Source organism: Morchella importuna (assembly GCF_003444635.1).
Source record: "Morchella importuna strain M04M26 chromosome Unknown Morimp01GS002, whole genome shotgun sequence".
In the NCBI taxonomy this organism is placed as follows: Eukaryota; Fungi; Ascomycota; class Pezizomycetes; order Pezizales; family Morchellaceae; genus Morchella; species Morchella importuna.
Window position 1 is genome coordinate 978,244 of NW_025763399.1, and position 23,500 is coordinate 1,001,743.

The 23,500-nt window shown below is 46.8% G+C and overlaps 2 protein-coding genes across 2 annotated transcripts; one reads left to right on the top strand and one right to left on the bottom strand.

The window, feature by feature from the left end:
* Positions 1 to 17,340: 17,340 nt before the first annotated feature.
* LAJ45_01162 (uncharacterized protein) lies at positions 17,341 to 17,888 on the bottom strand (the record flags this gene model as incomplete). Its single annotated transcript, XM_046110760.1, has 3 exons — positions 17,341 to 17,408; positions 17,516 to 17,657; positions 17,727 to 17,888. The coding sequence occupies 3 exons, from the start codon at positions 17,886 to 17,888 to the stop codon at positions 17,341 to 17,343; spliced, it is 372 nt and encodes a 123-aa protein (XP_045975938.1).
* Positions 17,889 to 21,773: 3,885 nt separating this feature from the next.
* LAJ45_01163 (uncharacterized protein) lies at positions 21,774 to 23,198 on the top strand (the record flags this gene model as incomplete). Its single annotated transcript, XM_046110761.1, has 11 exons — positions 21,774 to 21,802; positions 21,875 to 22,121; positions 22,178 to 22,219; positions 22,333 to 22,346; positions 22,407 to 22,418; positions 22,493 to 22,510; positions 22,565 to 22,627; positions 22,686 to 22,695; positions 22,751 to 22,857; positions 22,928 to 23,007; positions 23,062 to 23,198. 11 exons carry the CDS (start codon positions 21,774 to 21,776, stop codon positions 23,196 to 23,198), a joined length of 759 nt encoding a protein of 252 aa, XP_045975939.1.
* Positions 23,199 to 23,500: the final 302 nt, after the last annotated feature.

Genomic DNA, 23,500 nt, shown 5'->3' on the forward strand with positions numbered 1-23,500 from the left:
CTCCCTTAGACATCTATTCGTCTCAAAGACTGAGGTGAACCCTATGGTATACTCTCTTATCACGTTTCTTCATTTATTACCACGTTTAACCGTATGGTGGCACATTGGGAAAATAGTGACAACACCCCTACCCCCCGCCGGCACAACTCCACTACCCATTCATCTAACTCAATCGATACTCTACGGTAATCTCCTATGGAAATGTTAACTTCTTCTGTGCTCCGGGTTCTCTTTGTCGAGGACCAGTTGCCACTTATTCCCCTCCCTGGTGGACAAGGAGCACACCCGGAATGCCTATATCAATTATTATATTAGCTACATGTATCGAGATGAAAGAGGCGGAGGTTTACAGTCATTGTATAGGTTATATGGATATTCAATGCCTGTTCACCTTGGGAGAATAGCAATCATGATATCTATCACGAACCAGAATGGATGTTGTCCTCATTACTCGGACCTTTGGCTTTCTGGTCATATAGCATCCATCCACCTCCCCCGGCACCCCGCCTGCCGCCCGTTCTGTCTCGTACTATTCCTAACCGCGTTTATTTTATGATGCTCACAACACCGGAAGAGATGCGACAAAACGGGAGCACGCTGGTCCAAATCTTCTCGCTGTGACAGATCCGCTGTTAGCGGGAGGGCCGGGGGTGTTAACCGTTTGCCGGGTACTTGTCGACCTCGCGAGAAAGGCTGAGACGTCCCCTCCTTGGTGTTCGATGTGGATGAAGACAAGAGGATTTGTGTCATTCCCCAGATCTCGGAGGTGCGAGTGGTGCATCTAGTAGGGTAACATAGGCGTATTGTATAAAACTGGCTTTTCGCGATATATATGTAATGTGGCCTCAACCCTCGGAAGATACAACTTTGATCTATTGAGCTGGGCGAAACAGGTTGCCAAAGAAAAGCTGTTTCCTCTTGATCATGAGGCACAATGATATGAAGAATTGTTGCTGAAGTGATGTTCCTCTCGTGCCTGAAAGTGAGTGGGCACTGAGTACGAGCTTTATGCTGGGCATATGCTCACACCCATCTACATTAACTCAGGGGGTTATTGTTCACAAGGAGGACCACCGTTTTCTTGCGGTTGCCTACCCTTCAAGGTGTTTGAAATCATACGTGAATACTCGAAATATATGTGAATCTCATACCAGGGATATCATACTGACTCATATCAGTACTGTATTAGCTCGCCACCGTAATGTAATAAGCACAGCTTTTGGTCAATTGCCATTTCAATACCTTTATAGCAGGATAAAGAATAGAACTCCATATAAGACTTCACTCTACCAGTCCTTTACTCTATATTACCCTTCTATACCGGCTAATTACCCCCATATACTAGAAAAAGTGTACTAGAGTGTAAACTGTATATTATGAGAAGGAGAAAAACGCCCATGACCAGCGAAGCAGCCTACAATCCATTCTGTCCGCCCAAAGCTACAAGCCCGTTAGAGACACCGCGTAATATCTTGGGAACGACACAACAGAAGCACGCCCACCACAGGTAGGATGATAGAGGGACAATGGAAATGGGTAGCGCAAAACAGCCTGCTGTCTATTTCGTTTCTCCCCTGAAGCCTGGCATCCATAGCGGAGCTAGGCTACAACTAGACGAAGACCAAATAGCAGCACGCCAATTGCACGACCCAATTGAAATCAATATACAGTAAGCTAAGTGAAAATCAAAACGGCCTACTATCGACTTGTTCTCTCCCCAGTAAGCCCAAGCTCCACGACGGAAGCCCAAGATATTATGGGAGAAAGAACTAAGAAGAAGCACGCCAATTGTAGCTCTAGGACTGACCACAGCGAGGGAAGGGACCAGAGAGGCAGCCTGCTATTCATTTTGTAAGTTTAAAAGCCCCAACCTCTGCTGTGAGACTTGTTGTGCTCCTTAACCTACAAAACAAAAGCACGCTCCTCGAAACCCGATAAGCCAAAAGAAGGGACAGACGCAAAGTAGGCTACTATCCATTCTGTCCAAAGCAAGAGAAGACCAAAGCACCCGAAAGGATTTGTGAACTTAACTCAAGACAAAATGGAAGCGCTCCATGTGGGTCAGGGGAACGGGGAAGGAGAGTTTTGAAAGGTGGGAACTGTATAGTATACTTCTTTATTAGTGTGTGAAATATGCCGGCGATATATGTAGTGAGCGAGTAATATGAGGAGAGTGAGATCTTCTTACCTTTAACACATTGAAAAACTTCGTGAGTCGGTAAGATTCATCTCACATTCGATGATGAGAAGTAGCATCTTATGGTCGATGAATGTTAGAGAAACATGCTTCATCAGAGCAGCAGCTTTGATGGTTTCTCCCTATATTTTAATTTTCTATGTTATCAAACTAATTTAAAGGTAGGTTTGGAGAGGAGGTGGGAGAGACTTAGCTGGAGAAAATTGTTGTGGCTTCTGGAAGGAGCAGGGAATGGGTTGGTTGAGTTATGGGAAAAAGGAAGAGAGACAGGAAGCTTGTGTCGACGCGTGGTAGATAAGTGCGAAATGCCAAGACTGGTGTGACCTCTTTCAATGAGGGCCGCACCCTGATGCTGCCCAGTCCTATTTAATCAGTTCCCTGATCCTGTCTTAATGGGGAATATCGAAATCAAGGCCATATAAATGATATCCCGCCCAGATGAAGGACATGCATTCTTCCGGCTCACTTTGCCGGTGAACACATAGCCCATGAAGACAGATCTCGCTGGCATGTAATCAAACTTTCTTTTCTTGCGAAAACTAAAATCTCGAATCTCTGCCCGGCATTGATGGCCTCCCCGCAACCCCCCCTCCACCCTCTAAAGTGAAAGATTCACCCCGGATAATAATCTAAGCCACGTCTTTCACATGCCGCGCATCACACAGTGTAGGCAAGTCAGAAGACTTATTCAAATAAATAATCATTCAAATGAACCGGCTCCTCCATTTCCATCTATTACCGCTACAGGCCTAGGCACCAAAATAAAATATAACAGGCTGAATTCATTCGCATCCACCGGAGCGCACTCCCCCCTCCAGTATTTTCTTTCCACAAAGATATTATTAGCACATAGAATGTTTTCTCTAGAGAATTTGAAGTACCGTAGGTCGCGGGCTTACTACATCCTCCGTACATACCTCCTGATATCTCTTGCCGATGAAAGCGGTGATGCTATTTTCTACTCCGGGACCGCCACATGAATCCCCTCACTGCTCACTGCAATCACATTGTACCGCCGATTCACCGGAATTCGCTCCTTTTTATTTGCGGTAATGCCTGCTGTAATGCTGAGATTTGGCGGCGAAGAGAAGACTTGTGTCTTAAAGTGGATTCAATAGATAAACAGTGGACCAGGCGTGCTGCGGGTGTTTCTCACTCACGACTTACGGAGCGTCCCTGCCGGTAAGGCGGTATTGTAGGAGGAAATTAGTTTCCCCTTCTACTACCATTGCATCTCCTTTGCCCGCTCAGATTCCTAATTTAATCTAAGCAAAATCACACTTCATGAATCACCGGCGGCCCTTCAAGCCTCAGCAGATCGCAGCTAGCCAATGCCCACCCCACTTGCGTATTCGGGCCTGGAGTAGTTCGCTTTCCTCGCCCACACAGAGTGATCTGTCCCCTAGATTTCTGTTCTTATCTCTAGATCTTATCTGCAATCAATGGATCTTTATCATCCGCGCCAGCAATCACTGTCTGAGCAACAGGTCCGGTAGCATAGTAGCATAATGTGCTTCCATTCGGGTAGCTGTAGGAACCATTGCCGGAAGAGATGGGGTTCGAGTCCCCCCGGGCGCTGTTGGATTGCTTAGCAATAGTTTTTGTCATACTTTTTTATTTTCGCTGTAAGAACGTAGGAGAGGGCGAAAAATGTAAATTTCAATAAATGAATGATAGTGAAACACAACGTGGTCTTGCATCTCCCACCCCGCTAAAGCCTCTGAGAGGTTCTATAGGCGTTCGCTGTTTACCGCGCATGAGAGCTGTGGTACTTGCAATCGAAGATAAGAATACTGTTCAAAATCGTCGAGAATGAAAACCCTCAGATCCTAACATGCATATTGACAACGTAGATTTACACACGGACCTTTAGGTTGAGAGCTAGAACAGCTTCCCCCGCCTCGGAGATGAATTACACTGCCTGAGGTTCTATGAGATAAAATCAAATTCCTATAATGCATTCTGGTGCCTCGTGCGAGTATCTGGATTCCCCCTTTCTATCAGCGTGAGGAAGTACTCGTGCAAAACTCACCTCGGCATCAACTGAGAGAATATGGGCAGTTGAGATAAGAAAGGGTCAAGCTAGTTGTGGCACCGGGGAAGAAAGAACATATATTGAAAGCCATAACCTCTTCTTCTCGATAAACTAGGCTTTACAGATGACGAAGGTTTTAAAGGTACCTAAAGTAAAACCCTCCCTGATAAGATACGGTAAAAACCCTACACCAGGTGCCCGAATCGGGCAGGAGTACAAGGGGATCCAGAGTGTAAGCGGTAGGGTTAGGGTTCGAGGCAGCGGTTCGTCGTGAACCTACAAATGGATAACTCGACGATTGTGAAGCAGTAGGAGAATCAATGTTTACTCTAAGCAGAGAAATTCCTTTACCTGCATGTTGAAATAAGATGGAATAATAAATTTTTGTATTCCTGGTGTAAATTCTGGTTCAGAACTGTTCACTCGCTCTTCTTGTAACCGTTTCCCCCAGTCTCAACACATTTTGGAATGGCATGGTGGGGGCTCTTAGGTCTAATAGAGTAAATTCGATCCCTTTTGGGCGAAGCCCTGGTGGTTTGTGACTGTTATTTTGTAAACTGACAAAAATCCCACTCTTGGCACTTTTTCGATAAGAACACTGAGCCCTTCTGTCCCTCTCCTGTTCTTTCACCAAACCGTCCACACACAACAACAACATCTCGCCCAGCCTTTCTCATCATTACAACACTTAACAACTCTCCTCCTTTCCCATCATATCTCTACTTGAATGTCCTAGTAGGTCCATAAACTCTTCAGGCACTTTAACGCTTGATGAAACAGTGCACTTGTGTTGTTCCATCATCACCATCATGTTACCCGTTACTAACTCCACGCCACAGAGATCCCAGATGCCTCTACAGATACGTGCGCTCGTCTTGTCATATTGCTATTGCGTTGCGGGGCCGTGGCCTAGTATAGCAATGCTCTGTGACAGGATGGGCTGCAGGTTCTGCAGTCTTAATCTTGTTCCTTGTCCCAATTTTCATTCTCATATGGGGAAACGTGCACTCGTCGTTTACGAGGCTTCGGATATTGTTGGGCCTCCCTTCACAGGGCCGTTTAACGTCCTCGAACCCGTACACGATGGGTTGCAGGTTGTCCTCCTTGAGATGTTACGTCGTGGTGGGTTCTATCTTTCCTTTTCCTTGTTTCTTTTCTCCTTTTTCTATCTTTTCTTTTGCTAATTGTTACTTTTTTTTACTGCATTTAGCTAAAATACTCCTCTCTGACAGATTAACACGCTGCTTTTCCCCTCACCCTTCTTTCGTTTTCTCTTGTTCTTTACCCTTCATAGATCTCAGTTAGGAAAGCATAGAATCCTGCGCGTATCGTAGTCTCCATTGCTGCATAACACAGCACTATTCGTGCTACAGCACAACAAAGAGACAAGATATGTAGCAGGCTTGTGTCAATCCCCACTCTCCATCATTCCTTCTTCTCTTTCTCCCCCTTTCCCCTTCGCCCATTCTACAGTCACCCCATAACATGAAAGCGTGCCCATATCCTGTTTGCCTCACGGCACACGAAGGGCTTCTAGCCGTCAACGCGCTTTGAGCAGACAAGATATGTGGTAGGCTGTTCATCCCCACCCACCTGTAACTTAACTTTCTCCTGCCCCTGTTGGTGACCCAAAGAAAAGAAGCATGCTCATGTCTTGTCGGGGGTTCGGCGGACTTTGCTGAGGTCCAGTCGTAGAAACCTGACAGGACATGCTGCAGGCTGTCGATCTCGTTCTTTGTAGGTGGGTCTTATGCTGTTCTCCTTTCATTATCTAGCCAAAGAGGCGTGCACATATCCTATTGAATTCTATTGCTGTGAGTAGCACTTTGCGACCACGCCGAATTGTTCAACAAGATATACTACAGGCTGTCTATCACTTGAATCGCAAGACTTGGCATCTCCCTTTCATTCCGTACACATAGTTTGTGACCTTATTATCACAAATCGGTGAAGCGTGCGCGTATCTTGTCATGTGGCGTTCAGTATGATTTTGTTGTGAATTTATATGAAACTGCTGGACAAAATGTGTCGCAGGCTGTCCATGTCCTCTTCTACATCTCCTACTCCCTCTGAAATCAAGCTAACCGTTTCTCTACTAGGCACGATGACATGGAGGGGCGCTCATATCTTATGAATAGACTTGGGCGCACAAAGACCTGCCCGCCCCATCTGTAACATGTTAGGTTACAAGACCTCGAACATAGAGTCGAGCCGCTCACAGGAGGATCATTACCCCTTCACCTTTCTGTTCCGCCTATCTACAGGCGTCCTGAATCGTGCACACATCCTTTTGGTGTTGACTGTGGACGGGGCATTGCCCTACTCAGTTTCCACCAACAGTATCTGCTGCAGGCTGTCAACACCCCACGTACGAGATAACTCTATTCACTGCTGAACACTTTTGCACACCTTTGTTCGCTAGACAAAGAGGCATGCGCATATCTTGTTAATCGCCAGGGTCACCGGTTGTCCTTTGATGTCGAGACTAAGCACCTACAAGACGTGTCGTAGGATGTCTACCCTCCTAACTTAATAGATTATCCTTTCCCGCAGATGAAACCTCCACCTTCCCACATACTCTAGGTATCTACTGAGGGAGGGAAGCGTGCAGGAATCTTTTTCCCGGGCATTCTGCGTAGCATTTAAGTCTAAATCTAACGTAGGATAAAGGCAAGCTGCCCCCAGGTGTTCCTTTACACCTAGCCGTACACATTCCTTAATCACACATAGCTACCTGTATCTATCTAGCGAAAATAACTACAAGCCATGCTCCTCTGCTAACCTTTAGAGGCCTTTGTAAACCCCCCCCCCGCTTTTTTTTTTCTTCTCTTCCCCTTCCGTTTCTTTATCCCCGCCTGTATAACTGAAAAGAATGGGATCAATCAATCTGAAGTGCCTTTCGCATAACAGATGTGGTATCGCTAAGTCTATACATAAGAAACGCATACCCGGAGGATAAAGGACCCCCCGGAAAGTCAACAATATAAATTAGGGGACAGGGAGACTGAGCAACTTCACCTCCTGGTCCTTTTCTAACCCACTAAGGAACACATGGGATCAAGGTAACACCTCTGGCCAACACGACCGTTTCATGTTGCCTAGGTCTGGCTGGATCTTAGTATTTTTGGGGTATTAGAATTACTAAACCCGCAAAATATTTGCCTCACTTCACGAATTTTTCGACTCATATAAGGTGCATGTTGTAGGTCAACGCTTGGTTTCGAAAAGTTCTCTTCGGAGCTAAGCGAGTGATATATCATGAAGGATGCCTGTGAGGTCACATTTGGGGAGGAACTGTGAGACCTATGATCAACAGAGTAATAAAATCAGCATGTGTTATTTGCACAAGCAGATACACAAAAAACCTCTAAATGAACAAGAAAAAAAGCACAGTGATTGTAACCCTAACCCACCGGAAGTGCTATTCTCAAACCAAAAATCTTCGAAACGAGGAAGGGATGGTTTTACCATATCCTCAACTCTAATAAACTATGAACGAGGGGGCAATCCCTCTACAAATAATCTTGTGAAGCAGGCTTCGCACTAATATGTAAGAGAAAGTAGTCTCTCCATTGCCTAGTGTAGAGTTGAAATAAGGTGAGTTTGTAACACCACTCATGAACGACCCAACAGCCACACCGGAGTAGGAAGGATAGCCCCTGTGTCATCATCCATCCAATGAACAACTGGATGTAGCTATCGCGTTGTGGTTCTCTGGGCTGCTACCGGAGCACGCTAACACGCTTCCAGTATGTTGACACTTATTCTGCATGACAACGTCTGGTAAACGGTGGTTGTTGTGGTATTACTTGTGACATTACCTAACACTCCTATAACACATATCACTGATATCGTGTCCCTGAAGTACCTGACCCCGGGGATCCCTTAATCAACCTCGGTGATGCCTGTAACTCCCGGGGGTAATCAATAGGTTGATACCCGCAGGTGGTGTAAAGCGAAGAATATTGCAGAGCGACTGATTCTTATTGATCCATATACGCCCCAGCAGGATTAACTCAGGAGTTGAGAGATGTGCCGGTAATGCACTCCTGCGAGATCAACATTCACACGTTGAACCGTATGAGCCGAGGTCAATATGAGCAGGTAGCGTAGGTCCTACAACAACATAATAACCCCGGCTCTTGGGTATTCCTCCACTCTGTAAGTAAGGAAGGAACTTGCAGGTAATGCATTACGCATGGATATGAACGCACCATTTCTTACCCCGGCCATGTATTTACTCCGCACCCGAAGAGAGATGCGGATTGCCCGTTCTTCGTATTTTACCGCTTTCGTTGAATCTCTCCACTTCAAACCAATAAAATGATTGACCACAAACATGATGTGAAGTAATAACTCCAAGAATAGCCCCGAAGGAAGAACACACGAGAACATTCTACATGACCAGATATAGAAGATTGTAAGCTCCCTGGGTGTTGTTGCATGCCGAAAAGCTCGATATATCGCGAGCGGTTAAGCTCACACTTCACCACATGCGCTCTATTCATCGAGCAGGTCTAACCGCCGTAGTGGGAGATCTGGTAGTTATTCCGGGTTTGGCTTGAACATAAACGCGATATTTTAGGTCTATTTATCTTTATAGAGTTAGCTAAATGAATTTTCGAAACTAAACATTGGCAGATCTTACTCTGTACATCCCTCTGGTATGTCGCTTCCGCCGAACCCCCACCCCCGATTCATCTGGCACCCTTACAAAATCCCATTTCCTCAACTTTACCTTGATTGTCCTAGCTTCGATTCATATGATGTATCCTCTGTCGATGAACTGACTATCGCAAATAGATTTGCTGACTGTTATGATATCAGGTAGGCGATTAAATCCTTTGATGTACTTCGGACTTAACCGTCTCCTTGTGTTCGATATATGTAGGGATCTCCCTAGCTAGCCAGAAACAATGCCAATCTCTATCATAAATATATCAATCATCGAAGAGGTTGTTAGCCAAGGCCATTCTCGCGGCTTAAGAGTCGAATCCCGGACGCGGAGGTCTTACGGCAGTTACATTTACCGCAGGAACGGACAAGATTATTCATCACTCAATCGACTTCATAGCGACCGATGACAAGGTCTCTCTGTGGAAATAAAATCAGCTTAGAACCCTGTGGAATATGCAGAGTAAACTGTGCAGCTCGCTCGCCGGTTGGCCGGGGGGACAGGCCTCCGAGGTCGGTAATCGCAGGTATTGGAGTAGACCTGAAGCTCGAATACGCACTTCTTGGCAGCAGATAATGATGTAGGGTAAGGCTGCCGTGGGTCTTAAGATTTTGTGGAGTGCAAACATGTTGACCATAAATCCTAATAGTCCGTGGTCAGAGGTTACTGCCATGATGGGTAACTACGTGTATAACCCTAACCATACCGATCAACATGGCGCACATCTCCTCGAAGGACAGATATATACCTACACACTGGAGGCCAGCTGCACCGGAGTTGAAGCTACCATAAGTAAAGCTGTACCATAAACGACGGCGTACCCTTACCCCGGGAAAAATGTTAACGACAGATAAGTTGTGTGATTACATGTATATTCCTTGCGGTACACCCCAGTTGGCCCCAGAGCAATTGCGCAAGTAAAACACAACTCGTGCACCAAGGCCAGGTCTAGGAGGAAGTATATAAATCTCTCGTATGTTTATGCTCCTCGAATATATGTAGTATTGGATATCTTACGTTAGTGCAAGTAATTATAAATCACAAATTAGCACTCGTGGATTCTGCCTTGTGGATCCGACTCCTTTTTATTTTTCTATTTTTATTTTGGTTCAACTCATTTCTGCGGATCTGTGAATACTTGGCAGTAGGCCTCACAGATATATATCGCAATGGTTAATAGCAGATCATCTTACTTTGACTATAAGGAGATGAGGGTTGCTCCTCGGAGGTTCAAAGTCAGTACAAATACACCTGTTGATTTAATCTCAGAGCTGAAGTGTTCATATGTATATACATATACGTGGCTATAGACTGCTGTTACCTCGAGACGAGAAACGTGTTACATAAGACAGGGGAATGTACTTACTCCCAGAGATGCATCAATAAGAATGGTTTGAAGCTGGAAAGTGAAGGACGTTGGTATATCTACATGTAGTATCTGTCAATATACATGGATGTACAGGGTATATTTCGCCGCCCACCTTAGGCGCTCCTTGGCGGTTGGAAGCTGGCCTCAACTCAGTGAAGGACGTGTCCTTCCTCCACCATCGTATATAGTCCTCTCTCCCTACCTCGTTCTTACCCCTCATCTCCTCAGCCATACGCCAACAACGATGTAACGATACTTCTTTGGGTCAGTAAGAGAAAACCGTTCGTCAGAATGATGTTTCCCTAATTTTCCCTTGATCTTCGAGTTTCAATCAAGACCAGTTTAAACGGGACCCAGTTCCTTTTTCATCCTTGTGGGTGAAATCTTGGTATTTCCCCTCTCCCATCCTCTCTTCTACACCTAGTGTCTAAACTCTTTTTCCATAGTGTTCAGCGGATGTACCATGCATCATCTTTGATGAAGATGATATTCTTTTCTTTGGTGACTCTCTGATTCCTTCTTTTGTAATTGATGATATTTAACATCCTACTCATTTCCGCTTTGCTCATCCTCACCTCTGCTTATCCTTCTAACGCCCACTCTACAGTGTCAGATGCGGGAAGAGCTCTGCGCCTGGAGGTAAGGCAGAGAATGATACTTTTGTTTTGTTTAGTTGGTTTACATTCCTGAAGATGCACAGAGGTATGACCCATCTTATTCATCCAAACACCTTTTTCATTCCCACTTTGTAGGGATCTCACTGGATCTCCAGTCTGATCTGTTCATATTAGCACTTAGAATCAGTTACGTGGCATTATCCTAAGTGCCTCCACATACTCGCGCCTTTTTATGAGCCGGGTGCTCAATGGCTTCGAGATGCTGCTCCCAATCGCGAGCGGTAAATCTCACACTTCACATGTGGTCATTACGAAACTCTCAGAAATGAGATTTCGGTCTGTTTTTCAGCATATGGAGATTCAAAAAAGCCCTCAGTTCCGGGGAAGATAATTATCTTGTGCTGCTCTTGGTTTTTCGGCACCAGCCAACTCTCAGGTATGTATTTTCCCCAAGTTGAGAAAACGATCACCTCCACAACCCTAGTTTGTAGCGCACTAATGAGTGACAGAGCTCCATTTAGCCCCAGTGGGATGTCACTGCTGCCTAGTCAGTTTCAGCTCAACTGTATTTCGCTCTCTCCTCCAGCCAGACGTTTTGTTACTGACTACTGTCTTCAGCCCTGGATCTACAAACTTCAATCTCTTGGGGTCTCCGGCGTACGCGGGCATAGCCGCTTTTCGGAACGGCTGGCATCAACCTTCCACACTTCGCCCCGGTATTGGTGTTTATTCCTAGTAGGATTTTCTCCTCCGTCGTCACCTCCCTTCGCAGCTTACAGGCGTCTGATATCTTGCGGAAACACAAAAGCCCCTGGTGACCCCACCGGGGATAGGGCGATAGAGGGGGGTTAGATGGCGTCAAAATCGGCGAATAGCACGGCTTCACCTCCCCATTTATTCTATATAAGCCTGCAAAGCATGCTTTGCGGGCTTGACGATATTCACCTACATTCCACAGAAACATCTTAGAATGTTCCTTCGTTTAGTCTGAGATGCAGGTCCATCTTATATAGTTGAGCCTTTCCCTCCAGGATTGCCCTTTCCCTCCAGAGCTTGCCAACACCGCTGTGGTGAAATAAAAATTGGTATTTGTCCACGCATGTATCGAAGCTCGAGCTCTTTTCTAACAGAGGCCTTAGGCCCCCGTGGGTTCATATCCATGAACAACGCACTCACCCGTGGTCTGCCAGCTGTTTGTTAATATGTTGCACGTAAATGCATGGAGGTGAAAAATAATGCGGTGCGAAAAAGAGGGAAAGGAGCGTATATTGTAAAAGGGGGTTTCTTTTGTGGCGGGTCGATTTATGCTGTGGGTGGTTCCATGATGTATGCGTAGCTCAGGTCCGAATAAAATAACTGCGCTGTGAATTAGTTTTTCGGTGTGATAATTTATTAGAGTGAGGAACATTAGGTTTTACTGAGCTTACAGCCTTTATGAAATCTTTATCTTACTCTGTTGCTTTATTATTAATGAATTAAAAAAAGAGAAAAAAGAAAAAAAGATTCCTTGCCTCGATACCCGAGTGATAATCAATGAAGCAGCCGGTTCCCATCTATAACTCACCTCTAAGTTGGAAGTTACAATTCTGAGCGAGTGAAAGTATTGGAAATCACTACCGATATTCCTAGAGACATCACGGAAGAATGCCAGTCTAAAATAAGATAAGCTCACTGCTCGTTAAAGTTTTGCGGATGCCCCTCCCAAGTGTTGCTTTTACAGAGGATACGACGACACGGACACATCTAGCCAGATGATGTATATGTTGACAAGATAAAGTATGGCTAAACCGGAGATAACTCTTGTTATATATATAATACTATCTAGGAACCTTTTGTTGGCACACGACACCACAGGCAGCTAGTTGTTGTCACTCAAAGGTAGATGTGTATACTCCGGGGTAAGAGTTACTCCTGGAGAGTAGATCAACGGAATTGTGGGGAATGAAGAACCTAGTTCTACGAAACAAGACAAACCCCGGGGGGGGGGGGGGGGGGGGGGGGACGGATTGGGCAAAAGACCCCTTACTACCGTACAGGAAACGACTCGCAGAAGCGAGTGACAGTCCGTGACCCCATTCGCTCCCACTCCCCACACTCCCGGGCTGGTGAAAGGAGCCCCGGCTTAATACGCCACGGTATCTCTGAGAGCCCCCCTTCCTAGGTGCTACTGAATGGTATGCATCTGTCACAATCCCTTTCTCTAACCTTGTATGCCACGCCGCGGGTGGTTGTTCGGGGCCGATAGGCATGCTCGGAGGTGAAGGAAATATGATTTCCGGAGAATCGGGGTCCAATATTCTTGGAGCTGGAACCAACGACATCTTAGGCTTTCAAATTTAAATATTTGTACCCGATATGATTCTCCCATATCTTCTCAATTCTCCATCTATCCCCATGTCGCCGAGATTTATTTCCTTCTTGCATGGTCAGCCGTCTTCCGATTTGTTTCATTGGCTCGCTCTTTCCGGCTCATAGTTTTGTAGTTTGGCGACGAAATGGGGCGAAATGCAGGCACTTTGTGGTTACATGTCCAGAGCAATAGTCAAAACTATTATTGTTTTCTGCCAAATCTACGTCAGCACGTGCTTGGATAATGACCATTCTCACCTACTGAAGTGGTGGTGCCTTCTTTCTGTGTCAAGTCGGAAGTGAGCCCTCATCAGTAATCACCCCCGACGTGCTGGAGTTCAACACATTACTTTCTATCCTCCCCTCCTATCTTGGGAGAGTGCTACTTGATCCTCTAGATATCTATAGCTAAGTACCTTGCTCTCCTGACATTTTCAATGATTAGGGGTAGAGAACCAGAGGTGAAGAAACTGGCGAATGTTCAAGACTCTAACGTAGAGGATCTTGATCCTATTGGAATACTGAAGCCGGCGTTATGCGGGCTCAATTCTGCTTTCAGAACGAACACTTTGGGCCATGATGTTGATTTGGTTATAGAGGGTGCTCGAAGCGCGATTGATTGATGAATCACCACTATACGGGCGTTATGGTTGTTTGGTTATTTATGTCTGCCCTCTACTTCGCTGCTTGTCCTCCGGCATTGCCTGACCTAACCGTATAAGGCTAGTGAGATTGAGAATACAGTGCTACTGGACGACAACGACACCCTGTCCTTCCATTCTCAACTTTATGCATTCCCTTTCTTTTCACCCACTTCCATTGGATACATGGATTTAACGACCTTAAAACACACTTTTGACTATCGACTACCGATAGAATACCGCTCCGAACCTACTGAAAACTACCCAATTACACTCTTTACACTCCCGGATGGTCAAGAACACCAACAGCGTTACCTTATCTGTGTCAACCATCAGCTCGAATTCGCTGGTCTATGCATCCAGCTCACTGTTCGACATATCATACGGAGCCCCTATTCCCGGAGTGTACTGGTGCGGTAATTTGGAGCTGCGTTACAGCCGGAGAAGGACTTAAGTGGAATGCAGCAGTGTCAAAATCAACCAATCGAAGGTACTACTGACTCACCTAATTCTTGTATCTAAGCTATCAGATAATATCAAGACACTTATTATATTCCAGGGAAGAGTCCCTGATGTTCTGTTCGATCAAAATAAATTTATGCATCTACGGTAGGCCGGTCTGGAGAAGATGATTAAGATAAAATAACATAGAAACACATTAGTGCTAACTATCTGCCTCAGCCCTGCACAGTACATCTAGCATTCGGGAACATTCCGGATACATTACGTTATGAAGTAAACTTCCATGACACTTGGGATAGTTGCGAGAACCTGATATGCCAGCCTTGCAGAAAACGTTTTGTCCTTGTACCAGCAGGAATGTGCACTAGAACCAGCAAGAATGTGCACTAGACAACGCACCTCTATAGGTGCCAGGGAAGATTCTACAATAGGCCACGGAACTATATTTACCCCGCCAGCCTACAGTACCGCCTACAGATTTCGAGCCAGCCTGCACAATAATGGCGAAGGAGTGCTTGCTAGGTTACCCTAATCTCCGGGATTTACTTCGCAACCGCTGTGCCGCGGTCAAGCATTGATCTAGAAAATGATACGCTATTGTTCCGAGACAATACAAGGATATCTTTATATCATTTCCGGCCTTGCCTTCCGAGGCGCTGGGATACTAGTCTTGTCGTCATAGACTTAAGCACTCCTGGAATGGTTACTCGGCGGAGGTCTCAGTTTACGTCAAGAAATTCGGGACTAGATACTGGTTCGCCGTACTGCCTGGTTATACTCGGGTTATGTGCATAACACACGGCTAAAATAGAAGTAATGACAAGGCCATCTAGTATTATAGCTAAGTTTCGTGTCCGCTTCTTCTACTTTCTTTTTTATCTATGAAAGAAGTGTAGGCTCTAGATTACACTTGCTCGGGAACTCAGAGCGCCAACACATCAATTTATAGACCAACAATTATGTTATAGTTATCTTTCTCGAACATGGATCAAAGAAAGCTTTGTTACTAATAACAATTATTGTTAAACACCTCAATATGTTGTTCACGACTAACTATATCCGAAGTCTTGGCAATGCTTACAAGCCCTAATATATCCCAGGGAAACCATTCACGCTTTACGGTATCCGCCGCGGGGTCAAGTTGTTAGATAAGGCGAGATTAGAGACTGAAAGATTACTTGGTTACTATTCCAACTATTATTAGACCTAAACACTCTGATACGTTACAGCTCACTACTTGATCGGGGGTCTTGGCAATGCACGAAGTGCAGCGACATACTGCGGGCTATGGGCCTCATTTCCACAGAATGCACGTTCGAGGCGCTACTATGTTGTTGTTGTATATGTGCAGCTAAAATGACATATATCCTCTGCGATGGTAAAAACAAAATTCTTTGCTACTGTTCCAACGATTGTTCAACACCTTGAGACGTTAGTTGTTGCTAACTATTTCGAGATCTTAGCGATGTAGATATAGAAACGTAGACAGTGGCATGGTACAGTTTACCACTCTCGACTCGACAAGTATCAAATTCACCGCACTATTGCGGACTCTATATACACACTCCCGTATGGTTCGAAGAAAGAGCCCCTCTAAGGACACGCACGGATTTGAACCAATTACAGGATAGAACTCCATAGCAAGACAAAAACGCAACAAACACAACCCACAGACGCGCAAGAGGCATCGTCGCCAAATGAGTAAGTTTATCTTTTTCTAGGCTGAATAAAAACCCCTTGCTACTATTCCAACCACGATTGACGTTCAAGACATCAATCAGCACTAGCTTGATCTTCGGGGGTCTTGGCAACAACATATAACTCAACTCTCGATGTTAATATTCACCAACGACATGATATCTTAGGTCTGGGCCTCAATGATTGACTCGTTAGTTGCAGCATGTTGACATACATTAGTTTTATCCCTCCATGTGCTGTTTTTGGTAACTGGAATAGTTCTTACCCCCTTCCTCTGGCTACGCCCACCATGTCCAGAGAAGAGCAAAATGTCTATCCATGCCTGAATGAGCGATACGAAGAGTGGGAGTATGTATGTGGTCGAGAAACAGAACTAAGCACTGGCACTATATAAATCCTTATTCCAAGAATAAATCCAAGAGCTTAAACTGTAGAAAGGTTCTAAGACTAGTGCTTAGTAGACTGTTTCGCGCCTAATAGCAAGCGTCCATGGCCAAACAATCTAAGTAGCTAGCCCAAACTAAAAAATTAAACTTTCCACCATCCCAGCGCTAGCTATCACGATCACGAATACCTCGTATCCACCAGCTATAGAATTAACACACGCAGCCCCCGGGGGTCTAGCGCATCCGCCACACATACATGTGGCCAGAACCGTTTACGCTATGACATGACACTAACGAAACCGTTTCGTCATGGCAATCAAAGCTGCGTCTGTCACAGGCCCAAACCCGGGTATTCATCGTAATTAAACATCATCCAAAACCAGGTTCAAGGAGTGTAGCGTCCCCAGCAGAGACCTGCACTACGTCACGCCCGAAAACAGGATTTTGCCACCACTCCCGGCCCTCACTGCCAGAACCACCACCCTCGCCACTCCCCGCCACAATCACGCCGCACAAAACCCCGAACCACCCACACCGTAATTGTTAAAAGCCGTAAATTCGTCGCACTCATGATAAAAAATACAGAAACACCACAAAGAGAAAAACCACAAAAGAAACCCCATAAAAAGAGCGACATCCAGCCTACCACTGCAGGCAGCCAGCTAGCAAGCTAGTAGTAATTACACATTAACCCCCCCCCCCCCTCTTCCCTCCATGCTTCCCCCTGTACCGCCTCTACCTCCACAAACGCACGCAGCAAAAAAGAAAACGCAACGAAAAGCAAAGATCAAAAAGCCACACCACCGTACCCATAGATTTTTACCTTGATTAATGATATTACTGTACTCCGCATGATCCCCCCTCCGTGCCTGTATTGTATGTAATGCACGCATCCAGCTAGCTGGCGAGACCTATTTGCAGGAGAAGAACATGTTGATGATGTACCGGACGAAGCTGACGGCGAAGCCGATTGAGTTTACTATTTGCCGACTCCATATTAGCCCCAATCCCCTTCCATCGTCTCTCCCCGCCCCCCCCCCCCCCAACACAACATCTCACCCCCGAAGCGCGGAAAGAGAGACTTACAAACAAAGATGACACTCAGCACCGCATACTCCATTGACGTGAGCAGCGCCCAGCAGTGGAAGCACTTCCCCGTCGACGCGGCGAGCTCGTTGGAGCCGGGCGCAAGGAAGGGCAGGGCGTGGAGGATGCAGGCTTGGATATTCTGTTCGTTTCGTTTCGTTAGTTTCCAATTCTAGATTTCCGATACGGCGGGGAAGGTGTCAAGACATACCCTGTTTGAGTATTTACAATCCGCCCACCCGGGGATCTCATAGCGGACGGCGGGCATCTGTGAGGTCCGTGAGAGCGCGAGCTGCTCGGGGGTCTGTGACTGTGAGTGGGTGTGCTCGTAAGTCGCTGCTGAGGATGATGAAGAGGAGGTAGTTGAAGACATGGTTCTCGTTAGGGTATCGTGAGGTGAGTGTAGGTAGTGGATGGATTGAGCGATGGGTGATATTTGATTATAAGCAGAGGCGGGGTCGAGGGGGGGCGATGGGGCTCCTTTTAATGCAATGGGGTGGTTCTTCTTACTCACATTGTAGTGGTGAAAGGGGTGGCGAAAGGGGCCGGGGGAGAGTGAGAGTGAGGTGTGGGGCTCGTGCGTTTGTGTGGTGGGACGCGGGCTGTCTGGTGTGTGTGTGTGTGTGTGTGTGGTGAGGAAGTCTGTTGGTGGCACGGTGTGTGTGGTGTGGGCGAAGGGTGTGAAGGGTGTGGGTGTGTGTGAGCCTAGTGTGTGATGGTGGAAATGATCGGATGAACGGTTGGAGGGGAGGAGGATCGTCAGGGGTGCTGAAATCCTAGGAAAAAGAAACACGCTGCACTAGGAACTTACTTTACATTCCACTGAGGAGGAGAGTGGTTGTGGGTGATGGGTGATGGGCTGTGGTGTGTGTGTGACACTGCTGTGGTGCACTGCGAATCGATAGCGATAACCATAACGCGGCGATCTTATATTGGAGCACGCCTTAGATCTTACTTAATGACCGGTTGCAGTGCAGAGTGACGCGCGCAGTGCTAGAGAACAGAGCCAATCGGAAGAGGGTGCAAGGCCGATTGGAATGTGGTTTTCGCCTCGCCAATTGAAATAAACACATTACTGTCCTCAGCACCTCATTACATGTTTGCACAAGAAACACAACAATCGGATTGTTCTGTTCTGTTCTGTTTGTTGCACGCATGCAGGTCCCACAATGTGCTGTGACATCCTCCCAGAACCGCGCTCTGTTGCTGTCTCATCCATCATCCACCATCCGAAATCCCTCCCTCCACCACCATCCCCAACAGGCGACCCTCGTCCAGACACACCCCCAACCCGTGACACTCCAACCGTTGACCGCGGTGTTTGTGGGGTTATGCACTCCCAGTACCAGAACAATTGTGACGAAACCTGCATAACCGTCACCTCGCTGCGACCGACGGGTTCTAGACGTTGACCGGAATGCGTTTATCGCACGCAACCTTAATTGCCCCGTCGAGACCGGGCTTTTTTCCAACCAACAGGTTCTTCAGCACGCCTCCCACTCTCCCCAAACAATAAACATGGGGACGGGCTCTACTCCCGCTATGGCTTGGGTTAGAGTGGTCGTCGCGGCAACACACGCCCGATAAGGCATGCCGTTGGGGCTGAAGATAAGATAACCCATCGATCCACACACGCTGATTCGCCCGGGACTCACTCTCAGACAGCAGCTGCGGTTTCAGCTAGCCATGCCCTTCCATCCTTGCACACCGCAGAGAAGCCTGTATCTGTTGCTTCCGCCGATCATCCCATCACCAACATAGGTAGGCCCCAAATCTACCCCTGACACTACCTGCAGAAGACCCTCTAGAACAGCGCCCGACGGACGTTAGGAGAGCGCCCCGCAATTACCGATGCAGGAGCATTTAGACGTGATCATGCATACACATCACATCACATCCCGCGCTCGGCGGCCGCGCTCGATCCGATAGCGAGCGTGCGTGTGCGTGTGCGTCCCGGGAGCATCGCGCTGTCGGTCGGTCGGTCGGTCGGCATGTCTACTTGCACTTATATACATATGTCTGTCAACAACGGGCGCGCGCGCGCGTGCGAGCGGGAAGGGCCCGAGTGCTTGCTTTAGCCAGTGTTTCTTGTCGAAACACGCAATGACATCGCGATGAACGGCCGGGAAGAAAATGGAGGAGGGAGGAGGCTGCTCTGCCCCGAAATTGGGAGCGTTTTATGTTCCGCTTGTTTTTCTATGCCGAATGTTTCTTCCTTAATTGTGGGTGTGGGGCGGAAAGGGGCGCGCAATTGGCCTGTGGCTTTTGGTTACAGGCTTGCGCTTTTGGATAGCTGTTGTTCTCTACATTTATGTATTTATTCATTTCATAGCCGGTTTTGTAGTACAGACATAGAAAGCCATACACGCACTCTCTAAACGTATTCGTGCAAAGATGAAAAAGCCTCTACGACGGCATTAGTTCCCACAACCCTAACCCACACCCATATAACTCACACCTTTAAGCCTACCTCCCTACGCAGTGCCCACAGCCGACGCGATCACCAGTATGTAAACCCTTCATTGGCTGAGAACAAAAAACAAGAAGGCAATTAAACTTTCGCCTAACCCCCAGCCAGCCAGACCCTCGCCTAACTAACAACCTCCTCCCAGCAGTCAGTCACAAGCCCGGCCTAATTCCAGTATTCGCAACCGGAGAGTATCTTCACGCGCCCAGGTAATGCACGCATGTGAAGAGCAGCCCGCAGACACGAGAAAAATTTTGCGTGTTTATTTTCGCCGTGTGTTTATCGTTCGTTGGCTGTCATAGCACCCACACATACTCGAGGTAGCGGTGTTGAATACCCCCCACTCACATCGAGGCCAGTGCACCAATCACACTCGCCGGGGGTTAGATTGAGGCTAGATGAGATAAGATAAGATGAAGTGAGATAAGATGAGATGATGATTTACACCACGAGGGGAGATAAGATGGGGAGATAAGATGGGAGATAAGATGGGATCAGATAAGCCCGCGGATGTCAACGTCACTACCCGCATCACGCTGAGGGGACCGATGTGGGAATTTTATGCATCTCGCTTCCACGCCTCTTTTCGGGAGCTTTGGGGCGAGCGGGTGGTGTGGTTGTGGTTTTCCTGCTTCAGGAGACGGAGGGGGAGGTCAATGGCGGTGGGTTTGGCGCTGGATGCGTGGGCCAGCAGTGGTGGGGGTTTTGCTTGTCTTCGGTGGTGGCTTTGGTGGTGGCTGTATGCTCATGGGAGAGATATGTGTGCGTTCCCGGCACAGAATGGGGGTTTTGGGTATGTTTTTGGTTGGGTGTTTTTGTATTTGTATTTAGTTCGCTCGGGAGTGTACATGTAGGTATTGCATACTTCATGATAGAAGCCACTGTGCACGTGGGAATGGGGAGTTCCATCTCTGAATATCGCCACCCGGATGGCGAATGCTCAAACATTTCTCTGAGGCGAAAGCCAATGTGCCGTGGTGACTGGGTGTTAGTCGTACCCATCAGAGAGGTGATTTTTATATGTTATGGGTGCACCTCCGGCTACCCATGTTTCCTCCAAAACCTTGTACTCTGTGGCTTATAACGCTTATGACGCGTCACTATGCCGATTCATGAACTTTAACTCTAACAGGTACGAAAGCTCAAAGTTACACTCTCCCGTAATACTCTCCCACGAGGTGCTGTCCTCTGAAATGTGGCTTCTAACAAGTGACCTTTCGCATCCGTGTCCTTTTACATGTCCTCTTATGTGTCCTCCTCCAACTGCAGATGTGTCCCATCATCTTATATCTCAGAACCCTAGCCCACACGTCTATTTATATAACCCCCCCCCCCCCCTCACCTCCTCCTCTGCTTCTTCCTCTTTATTCTCGTTCCCCTTCTCATACCCTCAGCCCTCTTATAGAAGTCCACCGCTGGGATGTGATATCAACACTTTCCCTCCAACTAGCACGCAAAAAAAAAAAAAAAAAAAAAAAAAACCAGTCTTCCCCTCTTTATCAATCTCTCAGCCCCTCTTTTTATCACTTACCGGGCCTCTTCACATCGCCATCTCCTATAGCCTTTTCTGGGGTACAGCCCTTCCTGCAGTATTGAGTCGAAACTCCTCTTGACGGATTGTTCTCTATAACTGCCTAGCGATCTTCTACTGTGAGAGGTTGAGGTAAGTTTTTAATTGTGATACTATCGTTTTCTATTTGCAAGTTTCTAATATTCTGCTGCTATAGTCTGTGGCATGAACAAGTTCGATTATGTTTGTGAATGGTCAGGTCTATTCGAGATAGTTCTTCAATGTCTCTGCTACTTCCAGCAGACTTGATGTAAGTCTTCGTTTGTAGCTTTGTTCTCAGTGTTCACTGTCTTCTAATTTTGTGCTCTAATAGAAGTAATAGGAGAACCTTTGGACCTCAACCCTTTTTTTTATTAGCGGGTGGCGCCCTGTGTAAAAAGGGCGTGCAGGCACTGCTGGATTTAGGTTTCCACATACTGAATTCTCATCTGCCGTGCCTCCCCGGATACACAACTAGTATAGCCAATACCTGGCTGGCCTCCATACAGCGGAATGATGTTTTCTTTGGTCCGGTTATATCTCGGACGTCCTCCCGACCGGGAGTTAAATTCTCTGAGGTTACAGCAACTGTAGGTTCTGTGGCTTTTCTCCCTTCTTCACCTCTCATTTTTAACGTTTTCATTAGACCTCTGGCGCGGCCGGCCTAAGTCCAGCCATTGCCATAGCCGTAAGGCTGCACGCAACTAATCAATTAAACGAAAAAAGAAAAAAGCAGAAAAAAATAAGTCCAGCCTTAGCAGTCTTTATCGTTCTTCCTCTGGGCTAGGCAAGAATTTGCAGCAGCAATACCATTAGTAAGTCTCACGTCTCACCCAAGACTCTTGTTTTAATACCTTTCTGATATTCTTTACAAGCGGAATTACGCGGTACCTTCAGATATTGAGAAACGTGGCTACTATTGTCGTTTGCCACTGAAATAGTGCTTGTGCAACTTCTATAGCAGGTCCCTGGGTCAGCAGTAAGCGTTGCATCTCTTTGAACCTCTTGCAATAATTACTAAGTTCTCTTCAAGGCCCAATTGCAATCGAAGTATAATAATACGCACACACTTCTCACGTTCGAGATCCGGCTTCATGTGCGGGTGGAGAGAAATCTCTGTAAAGTTCCTTCTTCGCCGATCTAATGATCTATAGCCGATTATCAGTAAGTCACTATAACGTCAGCTCTCTCCTTCGTGTTCTAACCCCCTTCCGGATAGAGATGGCTATTGATCTTGTCCATTCCTCGCTTTCTAATTGTGTACAGCCACGCCGGCTATCGTTTACCAGCAGTAATATTACTTCTCCTGAAGGTGCTGCGGCAGTGGTACGCATTATGGGTCAACCTCTTTCCCATAATCAATCTCCACTTGTTCTAATTTGTCCTTCTGAGATAGTAGGATACCCCTCCCGCGCCACTCCCTCCATCACACTTCACTTTTATGTTTGTTAATAGTTCGTAATAAATCCAAGCCACGTGAGTCTCCGCAATCTCATCTCTGTCACATTGGTAACTAACCACCCCCCACAGACCATATAAGTGGTGCTTCCCCTTCCGTAGGCATCTCGTCAACCTCATCGAACGCATCGTGTGTCTCCATCATACGGGAAGCTTATTCAAGAGGAAAGGCTGGAGGAGTGTGGCAACCGAGTTGGGGGAGGAAATAGTAGCATTAACATTTCCTTTCTCACCATTTCCTTTCATTATCTTTTGGTTTTCCCCAGCTGTGAAGCTCGTGACCCTCTTCAGAGCGTATCCAGTGCATTCAAGTGCTGGTATGCCTTCGATTGTCTGAGTTATGTTTTCCGGCTGGGTAGCTAGCACCCTAGGTTGAGAATGTATTTTTCTGTCCGTTGTTTTCATTGGTGAGTTGTGGGCAGCGTCGAATGTAGCTACCACACTCTAGGATCCGCGCACCTGGCCCCTCCCCCTAGTAGGGGAGGTTCGGCGTCTTTGATTGCTGGCATGA